The 19,742-nt window shown below is 34.2% G+C and overlaps 1 protein-coding gene across 1 annotated transcript; it reads left to right on the forward strand.

Annotated features, from left to right (window-relative positions):
• The first annotated feature begins 18,052 nt into the window (after window positions 1-18,052).
• Window positions 18,053-19,439, forward strand: LOC122310323 (protein FAR1-RELATED SEQUENCE 5-like). The gene is made up of 3 exons (XM_043124219.1): window positions 18,053-18,937; window positions 19,217-19,288; window positions 19,371-19,439. Exons 1-3 carry the CDS (start codon window positions 18,053-18,055, stop codon window positions 19,437-19,439), a joined length of 1,026 nt encoding a protein of 341 aa, XP_042980153.1.
• The last annotated feature ends 303 nt before the right edge of the window (window positions 19,440-19,742 follow it).

A 19,742-nucleotide genomic window follows, 5' to 3' on the forward strand; every position in this document is an offset into this window, starting at 1 on the left:
CATAAATAAAATATTACAAAAACACAAATACAGTTTTAAACAAATATAAAACATAGCATCAGCAACCCGGCGGAGCCGCATCCTCGGGCTCAGCCTCCTCCTCTTCGTCCTCTAACTCTGCACCAAAAGCTACGGAACCAAAAATGGTACCGCAGGTAAGTAAAACCCAAACACTACCAGATAATAACATATATAGAACTCAAACAATATGCATGAACCATGCCCAATGCACAAAACCCAAAGACACAGTTTTCCACACACGCCAAAAACCCATTTGGCCCAAAAACACATCTTTTCCGGAAAACACGCCAAAGTCACATTTTATCCGTATGCACCATGACCTCCCCTAGGGGTCATCCGCACACCCTGGCTCCAGTGCCACACCGCAGAGTACCACCACGCATGTGACACCTAACGAGCGATGCCCAGTTCCGTGCCCCACACGTTCGTAGCCAAGCATCCTCTAGCCCTCACCAGCGAAGGGCCACGGAGTCGGTGCATAGAGCGATGCCCGGTTCCGCGCCCGGCGCGTTCGTAGCCAAGCAACCCCTAGCCCCCGCTCCCGTCGTCTAGCGACAACTCAGGGGACATCACTCAGTTTATTCCGCTCCCGAGTGACCAGAGGAGCTCCACCGGGATAATACCCCATCCCGGCTTGGGGTCGTGATACACACGCACCCGTAAGACCACTTACGCCAATACACAGACTTTTCACACATAAACAAAAACATACATGCATACACCATGAAATGCCATACCAATGCATAATAAAATAATCCAACAACATAAAACAATAAAACAAGCAACTCCGTCCTCCATCCATTCGACCCCCGAACTCCTCGGACTCAGTCCGGAATCAACCAACCAGCAGATTAATTAATTGAAAGAGCAATATATATTTAAATCTGAAAATAGGGTTTGGAAAATACTTACAGCGCTATATGGCAATTTTAGAAAACACGCGGCGTTGCAAACGGCGCCGGAAAAGCAACGTCACAGTGAAAATTCACTGTGGCCGTGGGTTTGAAAAATCCACTTTTGAACGGGGATAAACTAGGACACGAAATTGATAGGGAATGGTCTAGGGATGGTTGTGAAGCTATTGGAAGTGATGAACGGCCGTGGGTGCCGGCGGAATCGCCGGAAAATGGCCAAAAAACCCAAATCGGAAACTAAGCTCGTAGGAGCTGTTCCGGTGGTCGTTGGAGGCCGAAAATGGGTGGGTTAGGACGGCAAGGGACCGGTGATGAAGTGGTGAAGAAATGGTGGCCGGAGGTGGAGCGACGGTGGCGGATCGGACGAAAAACCGTGGGGCTTTGAGGAGGATTTCCGGCCAAAAGGCCGGCCGGCAGGGGGAGATATTTGGTGGGAAGGTGTGCTGGAGGGAGGGGGTTCGAACGAGACCGGCGATGAGCCAAACGGTGGCCGGACGGCGGCGGTCTAGGCTGAAGAAGATTCCAGTCGTGGGTGAGGAGAGAGAAGAGAGAGAGATCGGGGGGGTCGACGCGGGGGAAAGCAGGAGGAAAAAGAAAAAGAAGAAAAAAGAAAAAGAAAGGAAAAATAAAAGAAGGGAAAAAGAAAAAAGGAAAAAAAGAGAAAAAGGAAAAAGATGTAAAAAGAAATGAGGTCCAATCCTCACTCCGGGAAAACAAAACAAACCGCCGAAAAGGGATTAAAAATCACAAAACATCTAAAAGAAATAAAACACAATATCAAATAAATTAAAAAATCAAATTTTAAAACGCAAATAAATTAAAATAATTAAACTAATATATTAATTAAAATAAAAACAACCATTTCAACGAAAATACACTCAAAAGCGGGTAATCACAAAACCCTTGTTTAGGGAAATAATCTCTTTTAAGTTTATCTAATTATTATAACTTTTCAAAATTTTAAATAAAATATAATAAATAATTTAATTTCTTTTAATTTTAAAATATAAATAATATTAAAACAATATTTATTCAACTTTTATCTCATCTCAATTTAACCCAACTTACTTTCAAAACTAAGTATACATTAAATATATATTTGAAATAAGGTCTAAATTAAATAATTAATGGTTGTTTTTGAACATTTTCTATGTAAAACGAACACAAACATATATACATGAATAATTCTATTTATCATTCCCACATACTAGTTTATCATTTCCACATACTATACATTATATTTATTTTATTTTATTTTTCCTATAATAAATATAGTGTATGAATGATAAATAGAACAAGTTAATTAATATAATAAGAATAAAAATAAGAAAAAATAATTTTAAAATATGAAAATGTGTTGTGGATGCTATCCTCGAAAAGCAACTCCTCACCTCGTCCTCAACAAACCGAAAACACAAACTCCTTAGGCAATCTTTTGCTGATTCCTTCTGATTATCGCAATCGTTCTTTCATATTCCAATCATTGTTTGAACGTTGAAGTAAAGATGTGTTATTCTTCTAGCCAAGTTTGGTTCCCAGAAGCCTCATTTCTTGGTGTTTCAGGACCTATCTTTTAGCTGGCTTCCTCATCTCTCAATTATCAATCATCTCTCAAATCCCATGCACACTTCTGTATATATATTTGAATCTAAAGTAGAGATCTTGATTAAATCTATCTCTTCAGATCCACTTAAATTTTTGGTGCAAGTGGTAATTTCACATAAACACATAGTCAGAAGTGTGTTTCCTACTCCTTAAATCTAATCTCGTTTTCAAATTTATAGGCATCTTCAACACTTCAAGGATCAAAGCATTATCTTCCAAACCTGCCAATTTTGAAACATTCCAACCTGCTTTAGAGCAAAACATCCTTAAGCTCGAAACGTATTAAGATTAGTTATTACAAAAGACTTGCACACAAGAGATTCATTTCCTACCCAATTATTGTACCAAAATTTAACAGAACGATTTCTAACTTTTCACAGGCTTAATTTCATGCTGTAGAATTAACTATTAAGAGATACTGATAAATATTCCTATGAGTATTTTTGCTTTAAAAACTTTGTCCAAAAGAAGTTAGTAGCAATAACAGTACTCCAAGCTAATTTATATTGAAGATTGAAGAGCTTGTAGAGTGTCAAACAAGTAGGAGATCCCAAGCCCTCCTTATGTTGGCTTGCATATATTCTTCAAAGATATCCATTTTCTTTTAGGATGATCTTCAAAATCTCCACAAAGAAATTTGTGAAAAAAATTGTTATATATAAAATCTTGTTTAAAAATTAGCTAAATTCGAAAAAAAAAAAAATCAAATCCTATTCCGTTTTGTGAAGTGTGCAATCGCCATGCAGCCACTTTGAAAAATAATGGGTCTATTATTAAAAAATTAATTTTCTTTTAATGTGGGTCTCATATTTATTTATTTTTTCAAAATGATTACGCGGCACTAGCACACTCACAATTGTAAGTATCATTTCTCTTCATTTTTTAATAGTGGACTACTCTTTTTTTCAAAAAGAATGTGCGGTATTTGTATAACCCATGATTTTATCTAGCGTTACTTAATTATAAATGATTTGGATAATTTTTTTTATAGATAAAAATTGATATTATTTATCTTCTATTTTGTGCTAGATTAAGGCATCGTTTGACTTTACAGATAAGATAAGATGTTATGAGAAATATGTAAATAATAGTGAAATAATTTGTGAATAGTAGTAAATAATTTGAGTCAAGATGTTTAATGGGATTTTAAAAAAAGAAAGAAAAAATTGAATAAAAAAATTATAAAGTTAAAAGAGGGTTAGAATATAAATTTTTAATATTATTTTTGTTTGAATATTTCAAAAAGTTGAATTGTTTTTATGTTTTATTTGAAAGTTTGGAAAAGTTGTAATGATTAGATAATGAATAAACGAAAAAGTTGAAAGATTGATATTAAAAAATATTTACATTTAAATGATATTTTGTTATAAAAAAATATATAAAATAAAATAATTTAAAATGCTAGTGGAAGAGATGGAGAATAAAATATGTGAGTAGGCTGTAAACGAGTCGAGCCGAGCCAGTTTTTGGCTTGTCGAGCTCGGCTCGACTCAAAATACTCGAGCTCGAGATTTTTTTTTATTCTTTGTTCGAGCTCGACTCAATTAGCTAAACTTTAAACTTAAGCTCGAGCTCGTCCCACAAATGAGTTCGAGTCCAGTCGAACTTGAGGTCAAGTCGAGTCAAGCTCGACTTGACTTGAACTCGAGATCGAATTGTTTATTTTTTTTAATAAGATTTAATAATTAATAAATTAAATAAAAAAATAGAAGATCTAATATTGAATTTATACAACTAATAAGTAGAAGTTCTATTGCATTATAAAATTTTAAAAAATTTATAAATAATTAATATCTAACTAGTTGATATTTATCCAAAATAACAATATATTATATGCCTACATATATTATTAATACATACATTTAATATGATAGTATGTATTTATTTCATATATGGTTCCCACATACTAGTATATGAAACTTTTAAATTTTATTGACTAATTATTAAACAAATTATAAAATATACCTATGATGTATATTCACTATATAGACATAAGTAATTAGATTACATATTATATATTTAATTATAAAAATGATATGCTTATATTATTAGTTAATACATATATATATATTTATATATATATATATATATGTGTGTGTGTGTGTGTGTGTGTGTGTGTGTATATATATATTTATCAATATATGAATGAGTTTTAATCGAGTTGAGCTAACGAGTCGACTTGAGCATAAACGAGCAGCCTTAAAGAGCCTTAGCCTAGTCGATTCGAGTTTTGTCAATTATGTGTCATTTACCAATAAAGCGGATATCTATTTTCACAAACGAGCTTTTTTTTTTCACGAGTTAAGTTTGATTCGAGTTTAACCGAGCAGACTATTGAACAGACTAGTTCATTTACAACCGTATATAAGAGTTGAAAAATCTCTTTTTAAAAAGAAAAGTATGACAGCTGTGTTTAATTCAAACTAGAAAAAAGAATTAGCCTGACCTCAGCATACTCACGCTAAGCCGTTGTTTAGTGAAATAATTTCTTTTCAGTCTATCTAATTATTACAACATTTCAAAATTTTAAATAAAATATAATAAAGAATTTAATTTTTTAAAATTTTAAAATATAAATAATGTTAAAAAAATATTTATTCAACTTTTATCTCATCTCATTTATCTCATCTCAATTTAACTCAACTTACTTTCAAAACTAAGTATACATTAAATATACATACATACATATATATATATATATATTTGAAATAAGGTCTAAATTAAATAATTAATGGTTGTTTTTGAACATTTTCTATCTAAAACAAATACAAACATATATACATGAATAATTCTCTTTATCATTTCTACACATTATACTTTATATTTATTTTATTTTATTTTTATTTTTCCTATAATAAATATACAGTGTATGAATGATAAATAGAACAACTTAATTAATATAATAAGAATAATAATAAGAAAAACTAATTTTAAAATATGAAAATGTATTGTGGATGTCATCCTCAACAACTCATCACCTCGTCCTCCACAAACCGAAAACACAAACTCCTTAAGCAGTCTTTTTGTCGATTCCATCTGATTATCACAATTGTTCCTTCATATTCTGATCATTGTTTGAACGTTGAAGTAAAGATGTGTTCTTCTTCTTCTTAGCCAAGTTTGGTCCCCAAAGCCTCATTTCTTGGCATTTCAAGACCTATTTTTGAGCTGGCTTCTTCCTTTCTCAATTATCGATCATCTCTCAAATCCCCCAACCCTGATAGAGCTCCTCTACAAATAAAGACCCGATATTTTAATTTTAAATTGTTTGTTATATTTGTTGCATTTCTAGATTGTAGAATCCAAAAACATGGAAATCTCTGACAATTCCAAGTCCTCCTTCTTCTTCAATTGGTCGCTTACCTTGCACCACCAATCCTTAATCGTTACCCGGAAGAAACCCTATCTCCAAGCCGCTTTGGACTAGACCGGCTCCGATTCCTTCCTCAGATTTTACAATTCCATTGAATCCTCGCTCCGCCGATAGTTCCATCAAAGGTAAGGTCAAGCAACTCCGTAGTTTCTTCAAATCTTCGAGAAACATTGAGGAGTCCGTATCGCAATTGAAATCCCAATTGCTGCCTAGCAAGCTCAAACCCGAAACAAACTGGATCAATTCGGTCCCCGATAGCCTTTCAATTCGATTGTTGGGTATGGAGGACAGTGTAAGGGAGTTTTTTTTCTTAGATCAAAGGTTCAGAAGACAAGTCTAAACATGGAGAGCTCGACCCGACTAGGCAACCTCTTGGCCTATTAGAGGCCATCAACACATCAGAGCTCGGCCTATGGCCATAACCACGTGGGAAGACCCCCAAAATGCAAGGAAATAGGGGACACATCACCTCAGCGTTCCCCCTATAATGCCTAGTCTTAGATAGCACTATACATGCAGGTAGGTGGGAAACACGAGAAACCCTTGATCTTCTGATAGGTAATGGAGGAGGAGTTTGATGGCGTGTACTCACATGATAAAAGGGACAGAGACCCACGCCGCATTAATTGCGCCACCCCATAAGCCACACCGCATTAAAGCAATTTGACTAAAGGAACTGTTGAGAGGATATATCCCCCTGACATGAGGTATGAGGAGTTGACCCCCAGAAACCTAGTATAAAAGCCAATCCCCTGGTACGAAGAACTCTCTCTGATCCCTTTACTCTTTTGCATAAACTACTAAGAGGATACTGACTTAGGATTCAAAGACTCACCGGTCTCCACCAAGGCCTCCTATCTCTTTGTGTTTTCTCTGTATGTGCAGGCTCAAGATTAAAGACTCGATTTGTTGAAACCTGGCCCAAAGGTGTGCAAAACACGACGTTAACTGACAGAATCGTAGTTTTCTTCACAACCTTATGCCATGTTTGTAGAACCTACGAGGACTGTTATGCTGCGAGGATGATATTTCGGGGGTTTTGGATTTAGGTTGATGAGCGGGATGTATCCATGAACTCTGCGTATTTGGAAGAGATGCGAGTGTATTGGGACAGAAGAACATGACTTTGCCACATATGTTTGTAAAAGGGAAGCACTTGGGAGGCACTGAGGTGATCAAGCACCTCTTAGAAGTTGGCGAATTGGCGAGAATTCTCTAAGGTTTTCTAGTTCAGAAACCCGAGCTCATCTACTAGAGCTGTGGGGATGTAAGGTTCGTGTCGTGCTCAAATTGCAATGGAAGTAGAAAGATGTTTGATGAGGATGAAGATAGGGTCAAGAGGTGCCTGGATAGTAATGAGAACAACTTGGTTCGTTACCGAGACTGCTGTTCCTCTTAAAGTTGGTCAATTTAGATGGAAATGTTTATTGTTTATAAGTAATTGCAATACTTGCGGAGGATGATTTGTCCACTTCTGGAATTAGTTTAGCATTTCGGACATTCAATGGAAATAAAAAATAATAATAGAATCAAGATTAGTTTGATAAGATTTTAGATTGCAGAAGTCTATTCTGGAGGAAGAAAGTTTGTCATCTGTTGGGGGAACTGATATGTTCAAATCCCCGTCCGTAATTTCAATATGCAAAATTGGTTTTAGGGCGTGTTTTCTATTGTATGTTTCATAGAGGGTAAAAGGACATCTCCAACATGGGGTTGTAAATATTTTAGTAGTAGTATTTACTGATAGGATTTGGAAATGTTGTCGAATGATGTATTGTAATGAGAATGGGTTTATTTGATGCCCAATTAATTCTGTCTTTCTTAATGTTATTTTATAGATCGTTGCATCTTAGAAATGGCTTGCTAAGTTTATATAGTCAATATTGACTGCTAGTTTATTCTCAACCAGTAACATTCTAATTTCCTACCATTCAATCGGGATTCGAGACTTAATTACTAGGCATGAATTGCGTCAATAACTGTCTAGCCAATTCTTCGAAGCTGTCAATTAATCCAGGGTGGAGTGTGCCAAACCATCCTCTCATCATTCCCCTCAGGGTTAGGGGAAAAGCCTGACAATCGATTTCTCCTAGAAATCCATGGAGAATGATATACGCTTTGAAGTTCTCCAAGTGATCAACTAGATCCTTTGACCCATCGTACATCTCTATCTGCAGTACATTGAACTTGGGTGGAAGCGGCATGATCACGATCTCCTCGCTATAGGGCAAATTGGTCCAACTCAATTATTGTTCTACCGAAGAAGATCCCCCCATCTTCTTCGCCATCTCCTCGTACTTTCCAGTGAGACTCCATAGTTCATCATGCAACTTTTTTTTCTCTATATCTTCCGCATTTTGTCCTCTGTTGCTATGCGCCTCCCCTTCACCTTGCTCGTCGTGGCTAGGCATGGTAGCGTCTCTAAGCTCCAAGTTGCAACGCGTCAAATCTTCATACTCCTTCATTTGATTCTCTATGGCGTCTAACGCCACCTTTAGCTTCTCCTTTGTTGCAGCTAATTGTGCCTCCATATCTAGAGCATTGTTTTTGATTCACGGGTTGCTTGAGAATGTGTAATGGTCGGCATGTTGGAACCACGTTGATGTTCAATAGAAAACTGAAATCATAGATCACAGAATCCCATAGACGGCACCACTATAAGGGACTTGTCCCACCACCTAACGTAATCGTCATCCTGCAAATCGTATATGGGTGGCATTGGATGCCTATGACAATCTTATGCCTAAGTCAGTAACAAATTATGGATAATAATTCAAGTATGTAATCATATAGATTAAGACTTACCTGTTATCCATATATTTAGGCATAGAAATATGTAGAAACCCATTGGATTATAAACAAATTAGGTTCATGTTGTACTTAGCCATGAGATTTATTTCTAAATTACTGGAGTTATCTGACCGCCATATTATGGATATCTATTAGAAATGACTTATCTCTTCTAATAACCAGAGTGGCCAAGTGGCCTCTTCGGATGACTATCTATTAAGGGAATTTGGCCGTCATGGGCCTTAGGGCTTCGATTTAGGGCCATCCCTATATTGGATCCTCCAATACTTTAATAACTTAACTAGATATACTTTTATGGGCTTAATTTAATGGCATGTAATATAATAATAACATAATTATAAATAATTATGTTGCTTTGTAGCAATAATTATTATTTAATAAAAGTAGAATGAGTTTTATTATCTTATTTTGTGAAAATAAAGCTTATGTTCTGAAAATTATAAAGCACTAATCGCAGGCTCGCGCTATGACTATGAGCGAGAAGACGTCCCTGCATTTATTATGGGAAAAGAAAAAGAAAAAGAAATCATTATTTTTGTGTGGTAACTACAGTTGAAGCGCAACTCAAAAAATCTTCCCGATGTGAAAATTATGAAAACGTTTTTGAGAAAATGATAGTTACTGGTCTGGTCCAGTCTTTATAGATGTTTAATTTTCAATTTATTATTTTCTCTAGATCAAACCAATTTGCACCCCTACATAGGAAGGTATACCATAGTCAAACTTTTTAGTTTTATTAATCTAATATGCCCATAGAAAACTATCTATTGTAACTTGATAAGTAAATCAATATTTTGGGGTTAATATTCTAACAATCGCATAAATATTATATATTGAGAGAGAAAAACTTATATTTATGTTAAAGCTATCTATTGATCTAGCGTATTAATTTGTTTAATAGGGATAAATAACCAATAACCCTCATGGATTTATATGGTTTGAAATTAGACCATTGTGCAATTTCTTTTAGGTTGAACATTTTTGCTATCAGAAGTCTAGCATTAATCTCATCCATCACATATTTCGTTGAAGACACGTATCACTCTCTAGAGTTGGCACTTGGTAGAAATTTTTTTTCTTACTTAAAAAATTTTAATTAAAATAAAACATCAATTATAAGAGTAATGAAGTAGCCGCAACATTTTTAGCAAGGCCACATTCTATCCCATTTCCCTCTCAATGTGTATGGCAAGTCTCAAATAACATCCAAGAGTAAACGGTAAGGATCTCCTCCTAGATTTCAAAGTACTACCGGGCAGGATATTTGTGATCATTAAACGGGTGCACAATAAGTAATGAAGTAGTTCCAACAATGAGATTAAAGAGCTACGTACAATTGATAATAAAGCGCACACTTCTGTATATATATATTTATATATTTGAATCTAAAGTAGAGATCTAATTAAATCTACTTCTTCAGATCCACTTAAATTTTTGATATAAGTGGTAATTTCACATAAGCACACAGTCAGAAGTTTGTTTCCTACTCCTTAAACCTAATCTTGTTTTCAAATTTATAGGCATCTTCAACACTTCAAGGATCGAAGCATTATCTTCCAAACCTGCCAATTTTGAAACATTCCAACCTACTTCAGAGCAAGACATCCTTAAGCTCGGATGTCAAATGAAGCACCTAAACTAGCAGCACCATTTTTAGCAAATCCATACGCTATCCCATTTCCCTGTCTATGAGTATGGTAAGTCTCAAATGGCATCCAAGAGTAAACACTAAGGATCTCTTCCTAGATTTCAAATTACTGCCGGGGAGGATATTTATGATCATTAAAAGCATTATCTCCCAAACCTGCCAATTTTGAAACATTCCAACCTACTTTAGAGCAAGACATCCTTAAGCTCAGAACGTATTAAGATTAGTGATTACAAAAGACTTGCATGCAAACGATTCATTTCCTACCTAATTATTGTACCAAAATTTAACCGAACCATTTTTAACTTTCCACGGGCTTAATTTCTTGTTGTAGAATTAACTATTAAGATATACTAATAAATATTCCTCTGAGTATTTTTGCTTTAAAAATTTTGTCCAAAAGGAGTTAGTAGTAATAACAGTACTCAAAGCTAATTTATATTGAAGATTGAAGAGCTTGTAGAGTGTCAAACACATTGGAGATCCCAAGCCCTCCTTATGTTGGTTTATATATATATATTCTTTGAAGATATCCATTTTATTTTAGGATAATCTTCAAAATCTCCCCATAAGAAATTTGCAAAAAAATATGTTATATATAAAATCTTGTTTAAAAATTAGCTAAATTTGAAAAAAAATAAAATTTAATCCGATTCCGCTCCGTCTCCAATCTATCGGATTCTAAGTCGGAGTTTGGATTTGAATTCCAACAAAGTTGGAGTCAGAATTGTAATTAAATTTTTTAAATATCGACTCTAATTTAATCGATGCTCAACCCTAGCTGAGAGGTCCTTCTGGACTAATGATAAAAATGAGAGAAGAGAGAGAATCTCTATATCATGACAATCCCAAACTGAAATATTAGAAACTCGAGTTAGTAACAATCAAATCATCCCACACGCCCCCACTGCAATCCCATCCTCACAAATCAAACCCACCAACTACCAATCAAATTTACACAATAACAGCTATAGGATGAGTCTAACAATGTGCAAATGTAAGGAAGGCTCACGAAGAAGTCCCCCGTCGAGCACGAGCAGCGCTTATTGTGCTTTATTATTCTACAAAATCTACATCTGCATTCACAGCTATGAATCAATCGTTAATGCTAATAATTAATTAAATTGAAAACTTAAATTGTAATGCTCCACTAATATCTAAGTAGGATATTAAAATTCCTTTTAAGCCTATACAGCAGCACCCGTCGGTCTTCGTGCTCATGTGGCTTCATCTTTGTAATGAACCCAATGATAAATTGAAGTTAAGAAGTGTTGAGAAGTGAGAAGTGTTGATAAGTATTGTAAAAAGTAATGAAAAAATAAGTAAAAAGTAATAATAAAATATTGAATAGTAGTAAAATGTAATGAATAGTAGTAAAAACTAGTTAAAAAATAATAATAAAGTAATAAATGGTTGGCCCAAGTCTTTAATGTTTTTAAGGCTCCATCTTCTTCTAAGTAGTTAGGAATTTGTTAGGCCATTTGTTGTATAAAATTTAAATAAGATTTGCAATGATGGCATGGAAAAACTCATCTTCTCAATTTAGTCAATTTTCTTGCATTTTCTATTCAATTTTCTATCATTTTCCTTTCAATTAAATATATTATTCGATTTTCTCTTGTTTTGTTTTTAACGTTTTGGCAATGTTACAATAATTATAATTTTATAATTTAATGTACCATATTAAATTATATCAATGTGTGAATTTATTTTTATAAATTTTTATATGATCATAACATTTATCAAAATATGAAATAAACGGAAAGAATTGGTGAAATGGTTTAAAGGGATTGTACAAAATTTAAAGCAATAAGAGGTGTAATTGGCAATCAATGGAATAAGCGAAGTTAGTTCATAAAAATTAGTAGTAAAAGGGGCAGACAGTCATGCTGAGACGGTTGAGTGCAAAGTAGTAAAAGGAAATTATTATTTTTAGTAAGCTTTTATTTTTTCATCAAATTGAATCAAAGCAGATTGAGCGGCGGGTATTGAGGATGGGTCCGAGATTATGTGCTGCTGCAGAAGCGGAATCCAAGGGATTGTTTGGATAGCATGACTGACTTGTTGCGGATCCCTCGGATCATAGGCTGCACCCTTCCTGGGTTTGGATCGGCTGAATTTCGTTTGGATCGAAAAAACTTGTGATGTGTCCGTATTCTTGCAACACTCTCAAAAATTTTAACAGAGTGATCACTTAAAAATAATTGTATATAAAATTTTTATTAAAATTATATTATTTAAAAAAAAAGATAAATTAATAATTTATATGTAAAAATTACTTTTTTAATAATAACTTTCACTTAAAAAAAAAATTATGTAAAAATTACACACTTAAAAAAGCATTATTTCAAGGGTGGTGTTAGTGTGTCGCCTAACTTTCTTTGACCGCTGGGCGTCTCCACAAGTACAAACTTTACTTTTTATTTTTTTACTCTTTTCTTTTTTATATTTTTTAACATAGTTAAAAATTTAAAGAAAATAAAAAAAAATACACCAATACACTAAAAATTACTTTCTTGTTCATTAAGTAAAAAAAAAAATTTAAATACATAAACAGTCAAAATTAGTAGACAAAACATCCAACAACAACAAATGAATCTTTGAACACTGAAGCTGGGAGGAGAGAAGACTATTGGTTAGGAGACGACGTCGTATCCGCATTTCATGCCGTTTTGGATTGAAGCTCGCTCAAAGCGGTGTTAGAGTCACCCGCCATTGATCCAAGCTCAGTTCACTGCCTCATTGCAATTTTCCTATTTTTAGCTTTTGGCTCTCACTTTCTTTCTCTCTTTATTTTTTTTAAATAAAAAAAAAAATGCTACCTGTATTTATAATTTTAATGACGTGTAAAAGATAAAAATTTATATTTAAAATAGAAATCATTCAGGTTATATAAATTAATTCTTAAAGAAGAAGATAGATAATTAAATATACATTACATTATTACAATTCACGTGCACTTGGAGAGAAAATTGGAGCCTATGCTAAAAGAATGACGATAGATTCAAACTTGTTGGCTTCATTTATTGAGGGATACAGTAATATTGAAACTATAATGTAGATTTTCAAATTCTGCATTTAATTTCTCAACTGGAAAGAGTGGTTGGAGCCCCTTTAATAATGCTCTGGGTATCTTTGAAAAGTATGGCAACTTTTTCTCATCATATACAACTGGCTGGTTTGAATTAGTGATGAAATGAAATGATATGATTTTAAATTAAATATGAAAATTAAATAAAATATTATTATAATATTATTTTTTAAAATTATTATTATTTTGTGATTTGAAAATATTAAATTAAGATTTGAAAAAGTTGAATTGTTTATTATATTTTGTATGAAAATTTGAAAAAGTTGTAATGATAAGATGAGATAAAACGTTTTCCAAATCCAAACGAGATTTAATGTATTATTATTATAGTACTTTTATGTACAACTGTGAAGTGTATAAATGTCGCGTAATAATTTTAAAAAAGATATGATCTATTATTAAAAAAAATTAATTTTTCTATATAGATCTCATATTCTATTATTTTTTTTTAAATAATTACACAATAATTATATAATTCATAATTACAAAAATATTTTCTCTTATTATTATTGTAGTGAACAGTTATAAAATTTTATACTGTCGAGAAAGGATGGGATGGACAATATAGCGTTCAAGCCAATGGGACCAAACACACAGCACGATTGGGAGAAAAAGTTGGGAGCCATTAAATTTTCTTTTTTTTTTTCTCTCCTGATTTTTTGTTTTTAATGGTAGTACCTTTTTGGTGGTGAGTGGAAGTACATCATGTGACCCATGAAATTAAAACAAAGATAAGATCTTTAATTCTTAGCTATATATACATATATGTATGAATGGTTGGATTTGACCCACTTTTGGAATACCTCTCCTACATATAAACAAACAAGGACTACTAGGAAAGTGATTATCAGAGAAGAATTGATCTGTGAATTAATTAAGAACCCACATGCATCATTATCTAAGATGACAATATGTTATATGACCTGTTAATCCAACACAAACACGACACGATAATAACGGATTATAGTTTAATCTTAACAGATTCGGATCAAAACGGGTTAACTCATTAAGGCACAATTATTTAACGAGTCAACCCGTTTTAGCCCGTTATAATCCATTATGACACGTTAAGAAAGTTAAAGTTACAATTATACCTTTATACTTAAAAGTAAAATTGTTAGAATTTTAACTTCAATATTTTTATTATTTGGATTGTAATTTTAGACTTGTAGTTAGTTTTATAATTTTTATAGATATTGTGATTTTAACATTTTTATAAATTTATACTAAATTTAGTCAAGTCAAACTGGTTAATTTCAATTCTATTTAACCCATTTACATAAACAGTTTGAAACATGTCGTATTGTGTCGTGTTAACCTATTTCGTAATATTTACTAATGGATCAAAACGGGTTGACATAACACAACCCGTTATGTTAATGGATCGTGTTAGGGTTTGAGATTTTGACACGATAAGCTTAACGGGTCGGGTTAAGGTTGACCTATATAATATAATATACATGTTTTAACACGATACGAACACAACCCGTTAACACAATTTGACACCCCTATCATTATCATGGAATCCTTGTTCTCAGCATTGATGACCTTTTCACCTTCCGACCACTTTCCTTCTCAATATTCTTGGAATGTATTTCTAATAATTTATTTTTGAATATCCCAGTATGAGTTGGAATCCTAGTTCTCTTCTACTTAGAGGTGGCAATATGTTACACAACCCGTTAACTCAACACGAAAACGATATGATAATAGCAGGTTAGGATTTAGTCTTAACGGATTTGGGTCAAAACAGGTTGACTCGTTAAGACACGATTGCTTAACAGGTTGATAATGGGTCAACCCGTTATGACACGTTAAGAAAGTTAAAATTACATTTATACCCTTATAGTTAAAAGTAAAATTGTTAGAATTTCAATTTCAATATTTTTATTGTTTGAATTGTAATTTTAGACTTGTAGTTAGTTTTATAATTTTTATAAATATTGTAATTTTAAAATTTATATAAAATTATGCTAAATTTAATAAGGTCAAACTGGTTAATTTTGGACCTATTCAACCAATTTACATAAACAGTTTGAAGCGGGTCGTATTGTATCGTGTTAACCTATTTCGTAATATTTACTAATGGGTCAAAACGGGTTAACACGACCCGACCCGTTATGTTAATGGATCGTGTTAGGGTTTGAAATTTTGACACGATAAACTTAATGAGTCGAGTTAGAGTTGAGTTATATAGTATAATATACATGCTTTGACACAACACGAACACGACCCGTTAACACGATTTGACATCCCTACTTCTACCATACTAGTTTCGTTCTTTCCTTGGCAGTTTGCTTTTCAGGTTTTTGTGTCTGTTTGAGTATTCACATCCTATGTTCCAAAGTATTGAATTTTCTATAATTTGAAGTTTATTATACAGTTTTGATCCAAATACCCTTACATCCGGTCGGATTTTAGATTAAATTTAGGACCGAACCAGTATGTATTGGTTTTTATATTTTTCCGATTATGCACTAGCTACCCTCCTAAACTGGTATTCCGGTTTTACCTGTTTCTGATCTAATTTTAATATATTATATTATATATTAATTTGAAAAAAGTTTGGTTCAGGATAAAATTAAAAAAATAAAATAAAACAATAATGCTACATACCACCGGGGCGTAACCCCGGCGCGTCCCCATGACTGACGTGGCAACTGCCACGTCAGCTGGAAAAAAAAAAAAAAAAAAAAAAAAAAAAAGAGAAAAAGGCTGAAGAAAGCAGAGAACGCGGGAGGAATTGGTTTGAGGTGATTTTGAAGAGAAGCGGGCAGAGGCGAAACCGGAAGCTCCCATCGCCGAACCGGAAGCTCCCATCGCCGAACCGGAAGCTCCCATCGCCGAGGAGCTGAACCCTTCATTCCTCTGTGCAGTCATCTGTTTTTGTGAGTAAGTAAGAGAACGGTGAAGAAAACTGTGCAGGATCTGAAAACCCCAAGCAGAGACGTTGCCGAGGAGGTAGAACTGGTTTTGAGGTTGTTGTTTCATTTGCATTTGTGGGTTTATGAACGGTTTTAACTGGGTTTTAGTTGTTGTTACACATTTTTTGGTTTGTTTATTTGTTCTGCTGTGTTAAACTTTGTTTTTATTTGTTTTTGGGCATTTTCTATTGCTTAGTAGTGGGTTTTTTTGGGTATTTTCAGTAGCTTGGGTTTATTGTTTTGGTACTTGCGTTTGATTCAGGAAGGAGAAAGCTCATTCAGTAAACTGCACTTTAACTGGGGATGTATCTAGCATTATTGTTAGACTTTTCCTTAGAATTTGTAATGAATTTGAGGGTCACAGAGGTTTGAGGCTCTGTGATTAATTTGTAACGTTTTTGAGGTTCTGTAATGAATTTGACACTTGTGGAGGAATAGGCAAATGAGAGGTATTTTGGTGAACAGCAGTATGTAGACTACTGAATTGGCAAACCAACAATAACCTTTTGTTCTTATCATGAAAACATACATCAAAAGATGAGAAAGCAAAATAATTACCACTTGGATATTTAACAATATGTTCTTCAACATCAACACCTAGAAGGTTGAAGCCTGCTCTAGTCAAAAGATTACCTGCATCCCGCACCTAAACAAGAAAATCTGAGAATGTCCAATAGGGCCTGTAATTGACATATATTTCCCATTTTATGTTTCTTACTCTATTATTTTCAAATTGAATTCTCAAAATAAAAATAAAAAATTTTGAGCATTTTTTTTAGAGTGGGTTATGATAAATTTTGAGCATTGGTAAGATTGGTGAGTTAAGACAGGGAGAGCTGGGGTTTGTTTGGATTTCTCTTCATTTCATATACATATGTGTATTTGCATGTACATGCATGTTCTGGAGTAGTACATATGTACATGAATTGATGATGTCCATTAATTATGATTGGCCTCCATATTTATTAAGACTTACTTAATCCTGGTTGTAGTTCTATTATATTTTACCAGGATGGAAAACGAGAATGAACAGGCAACTACATGTCCATCATCTAGCTCAAATCCTCCATCGGAGGTATGTATGTTATATAATTGTGCACTTCAATAAAATTGGTATTGTTGATATTTCTTGTTTGAAAATATATCAATAACTTTATCCAATAATGTTAGGCCATACCATCAACCATGCAAAACATTCCACCTTACATGGCTGGTTACTTTGGACCAGTGCCTACGTGGTCACCAACTTTTCTACCATATCCGGCTGGTAACCAATATCCAATCAACATACAGGTAGTGATAACTTGTAGCGGATTTTATGTGAATAAGTTGTCTTTTTTGCAACTATTACAAAAATAAGATGCCTTAATTGCAGCAGTTAGATTGATGAGCTTTTATAATTTGTTGCAGAATTCTGGTTACAGATTTCAAGGAATCATGGATGGTTCCTACAAAACTGGGATGAAAAGTGCCTTGATGAAATGTGTATATGACACCCAACGTGTTGATGAGTTTGAGAAGTGTTGGGATGAGTTGATTACCACTTACAACTTGCATGAGAATGCGTGGTTGCAGAGCCTTTACGTTGAGCGTGAACATTGGGTACCGGCATATTTGAAGGAGTGTTTTTGAGCTGGAATGAGTACAACGCAGCGAAGCGAGAGCATGAATGCATTCTTTGACGGTTATGTACATGCTAGGACAAACTTAAAGGAGTTTGTAGACCAATTTGATAACGCGTTGAAAAAGAAGATTGAGAAAGAAAATCTCGCAGACTTCCAGTCATTTAATGTCACAATCCCCCTCATATCTCGATCTCCGATTGAAAAGCGGTTCCAAGAGTTGTACACAATTGCGAAGTTCAAGGAAGTTCAGCAGCAAGTCAACGGCATCATTGACTTGAATCCGAAGTTACATAAAAGTGATGGGAATGTAAAGACATATATGGTTGAGGATGAAGTAGCTCTGGAGGAGTTCACTAAGTTGGTTCGGCATTTTGTGGACTTTAGTGAGGATGATGCAGTTGCAAAGTGCTCTTGTGGTTTATTTGAGATGAGAGGGATATTGTGTCGGCACATCTTGGCTGTATTCAGGTGTAACAATATTAGACATTTGCCAAAAATATACATTTTAGATCGATGGAGGAACGATATTAAAAGGCGATACACATTAATCCACAGTAGCTATGATGAGGGGGACCAACGGCCAGATGCTAATAGATATGCAAGTCTCTTAAGTATTTGTTATCAGATGATCACTCATGCAGCTGGTTCGAGAAAGCATACTGAGGATGCGAGAAGTAAGTTATATGCCATGATTGAGCTGTATCGTGCAAATGAAGAACCCCCATCTTTCACTCAAATTGGTTCTAATGTGGATCCTTCGGCAAATGACACTACGGTCGGGTGTCCTGGGGAAGTACACAGTCCACGTGTTGTGCGAGGTAAAGGCAGACCTCCATCTCTAAGAAGAGCATCCAGGATGGAGATAGACATGAGGAAAGCAAAAGCAAAGACAAAGAAAGCACCGGTAAAGGGAAAGCGGAAAGAGGTACCATACTTTTGTGTTATTCGGGTCGTACCAATTTGGTTTATTAAGACTTCCAGTATTTGTTATTAATGTATATTTTTTATTGATTAGTGAGATGGAGGAGATACTCGGGTCGTGGAGAAAGGAGATGCACCTGTTGCGGAAGTATGCAGGAGTTTATTTGGCACTTCTGAGATTGATCTCTCCAATGTTGGAGACATGCAGGTATTTTAATAAGTTTATATTAAAATATTTTATATACCTTGATTTGGTTGTATACTTACCATTGAGCTCTAGCAGGCTATTCCGGGTGTGGGTATAGACATTACTGGAACACAGTCCCGAGAAATCGTGATGCAGAGTCAAGAAAGTGTATGTGGATTTGTGCCCTTTATTCTCGACGTTAAAACTAATATTTATTTGTAATATTAATATTTTGGTTTATTATTTACAGATGCAAGTTGGGTTGGATGGATCACTCTTGGATTTGTTTGGGTTGGGCGGAACACAACGGTTGGAATGATGAGATTGTTATTTGTGGAGCATCAAGTGGTTGTGAATATTTAGTTGTATACTATGTATTCCGAACATTGGATGTGTACTTGGCTCTAAAGTCTCATATGCTGAATGAGAGTTTAGTTTATGGAATGAATGAGTTTATTTAGTTTATAATGTTTAGTTTCGAAGGCTGAATGAGTTTAGTTTATGGAGGAATTGATGGTAGTTTTTGCTAATTATTTTATGATTGAATGAGAGATCAATAGCAGTGCTGGAACTAATATTTTCTGCATGTGAGCCTTTACTTGGAACTAATATTTCTCTAAGT

Source organism: Carya illinoinensis, chromosome 5, assembly GCF_018687715.1.
Source record: "Carya illinoinensis cultivar Pawnee chromosome 5, C.illinoinensisPawnee_v1, whole genome shotgun sequence".
NCBI classification, from domain to species: domain Eukaryota; kingdom Viridiplantae; phylum Streptophyta; class Magnoliopsida; order Fagales; family Juglandaceae; genus Carya; species Carya illinoinensis.

Coding starts and splice junctions, on each gene's coding strand:
- LOC122310323 (XM_043124219.1), top strand. CDS start 18,053: ATGAATGCATTCTTTGACGGTTATGTACATGCTAGGACAAACTTAAAG. Junction 18,938..19,216: donor TAAAGGGAAAGCGGAAAGAG/GTACCATACTTT, acceptor GAGCTCTAGCAG/GCTATTCCGGGTGTGGGTAT. Junction 19,289..19,370: donor TGATGCAGAGTCAAGAAAGT/GTATGTGGATTT, acceptor TATTATTTACAG/ATGCAAGTTGGGTTGGATGG.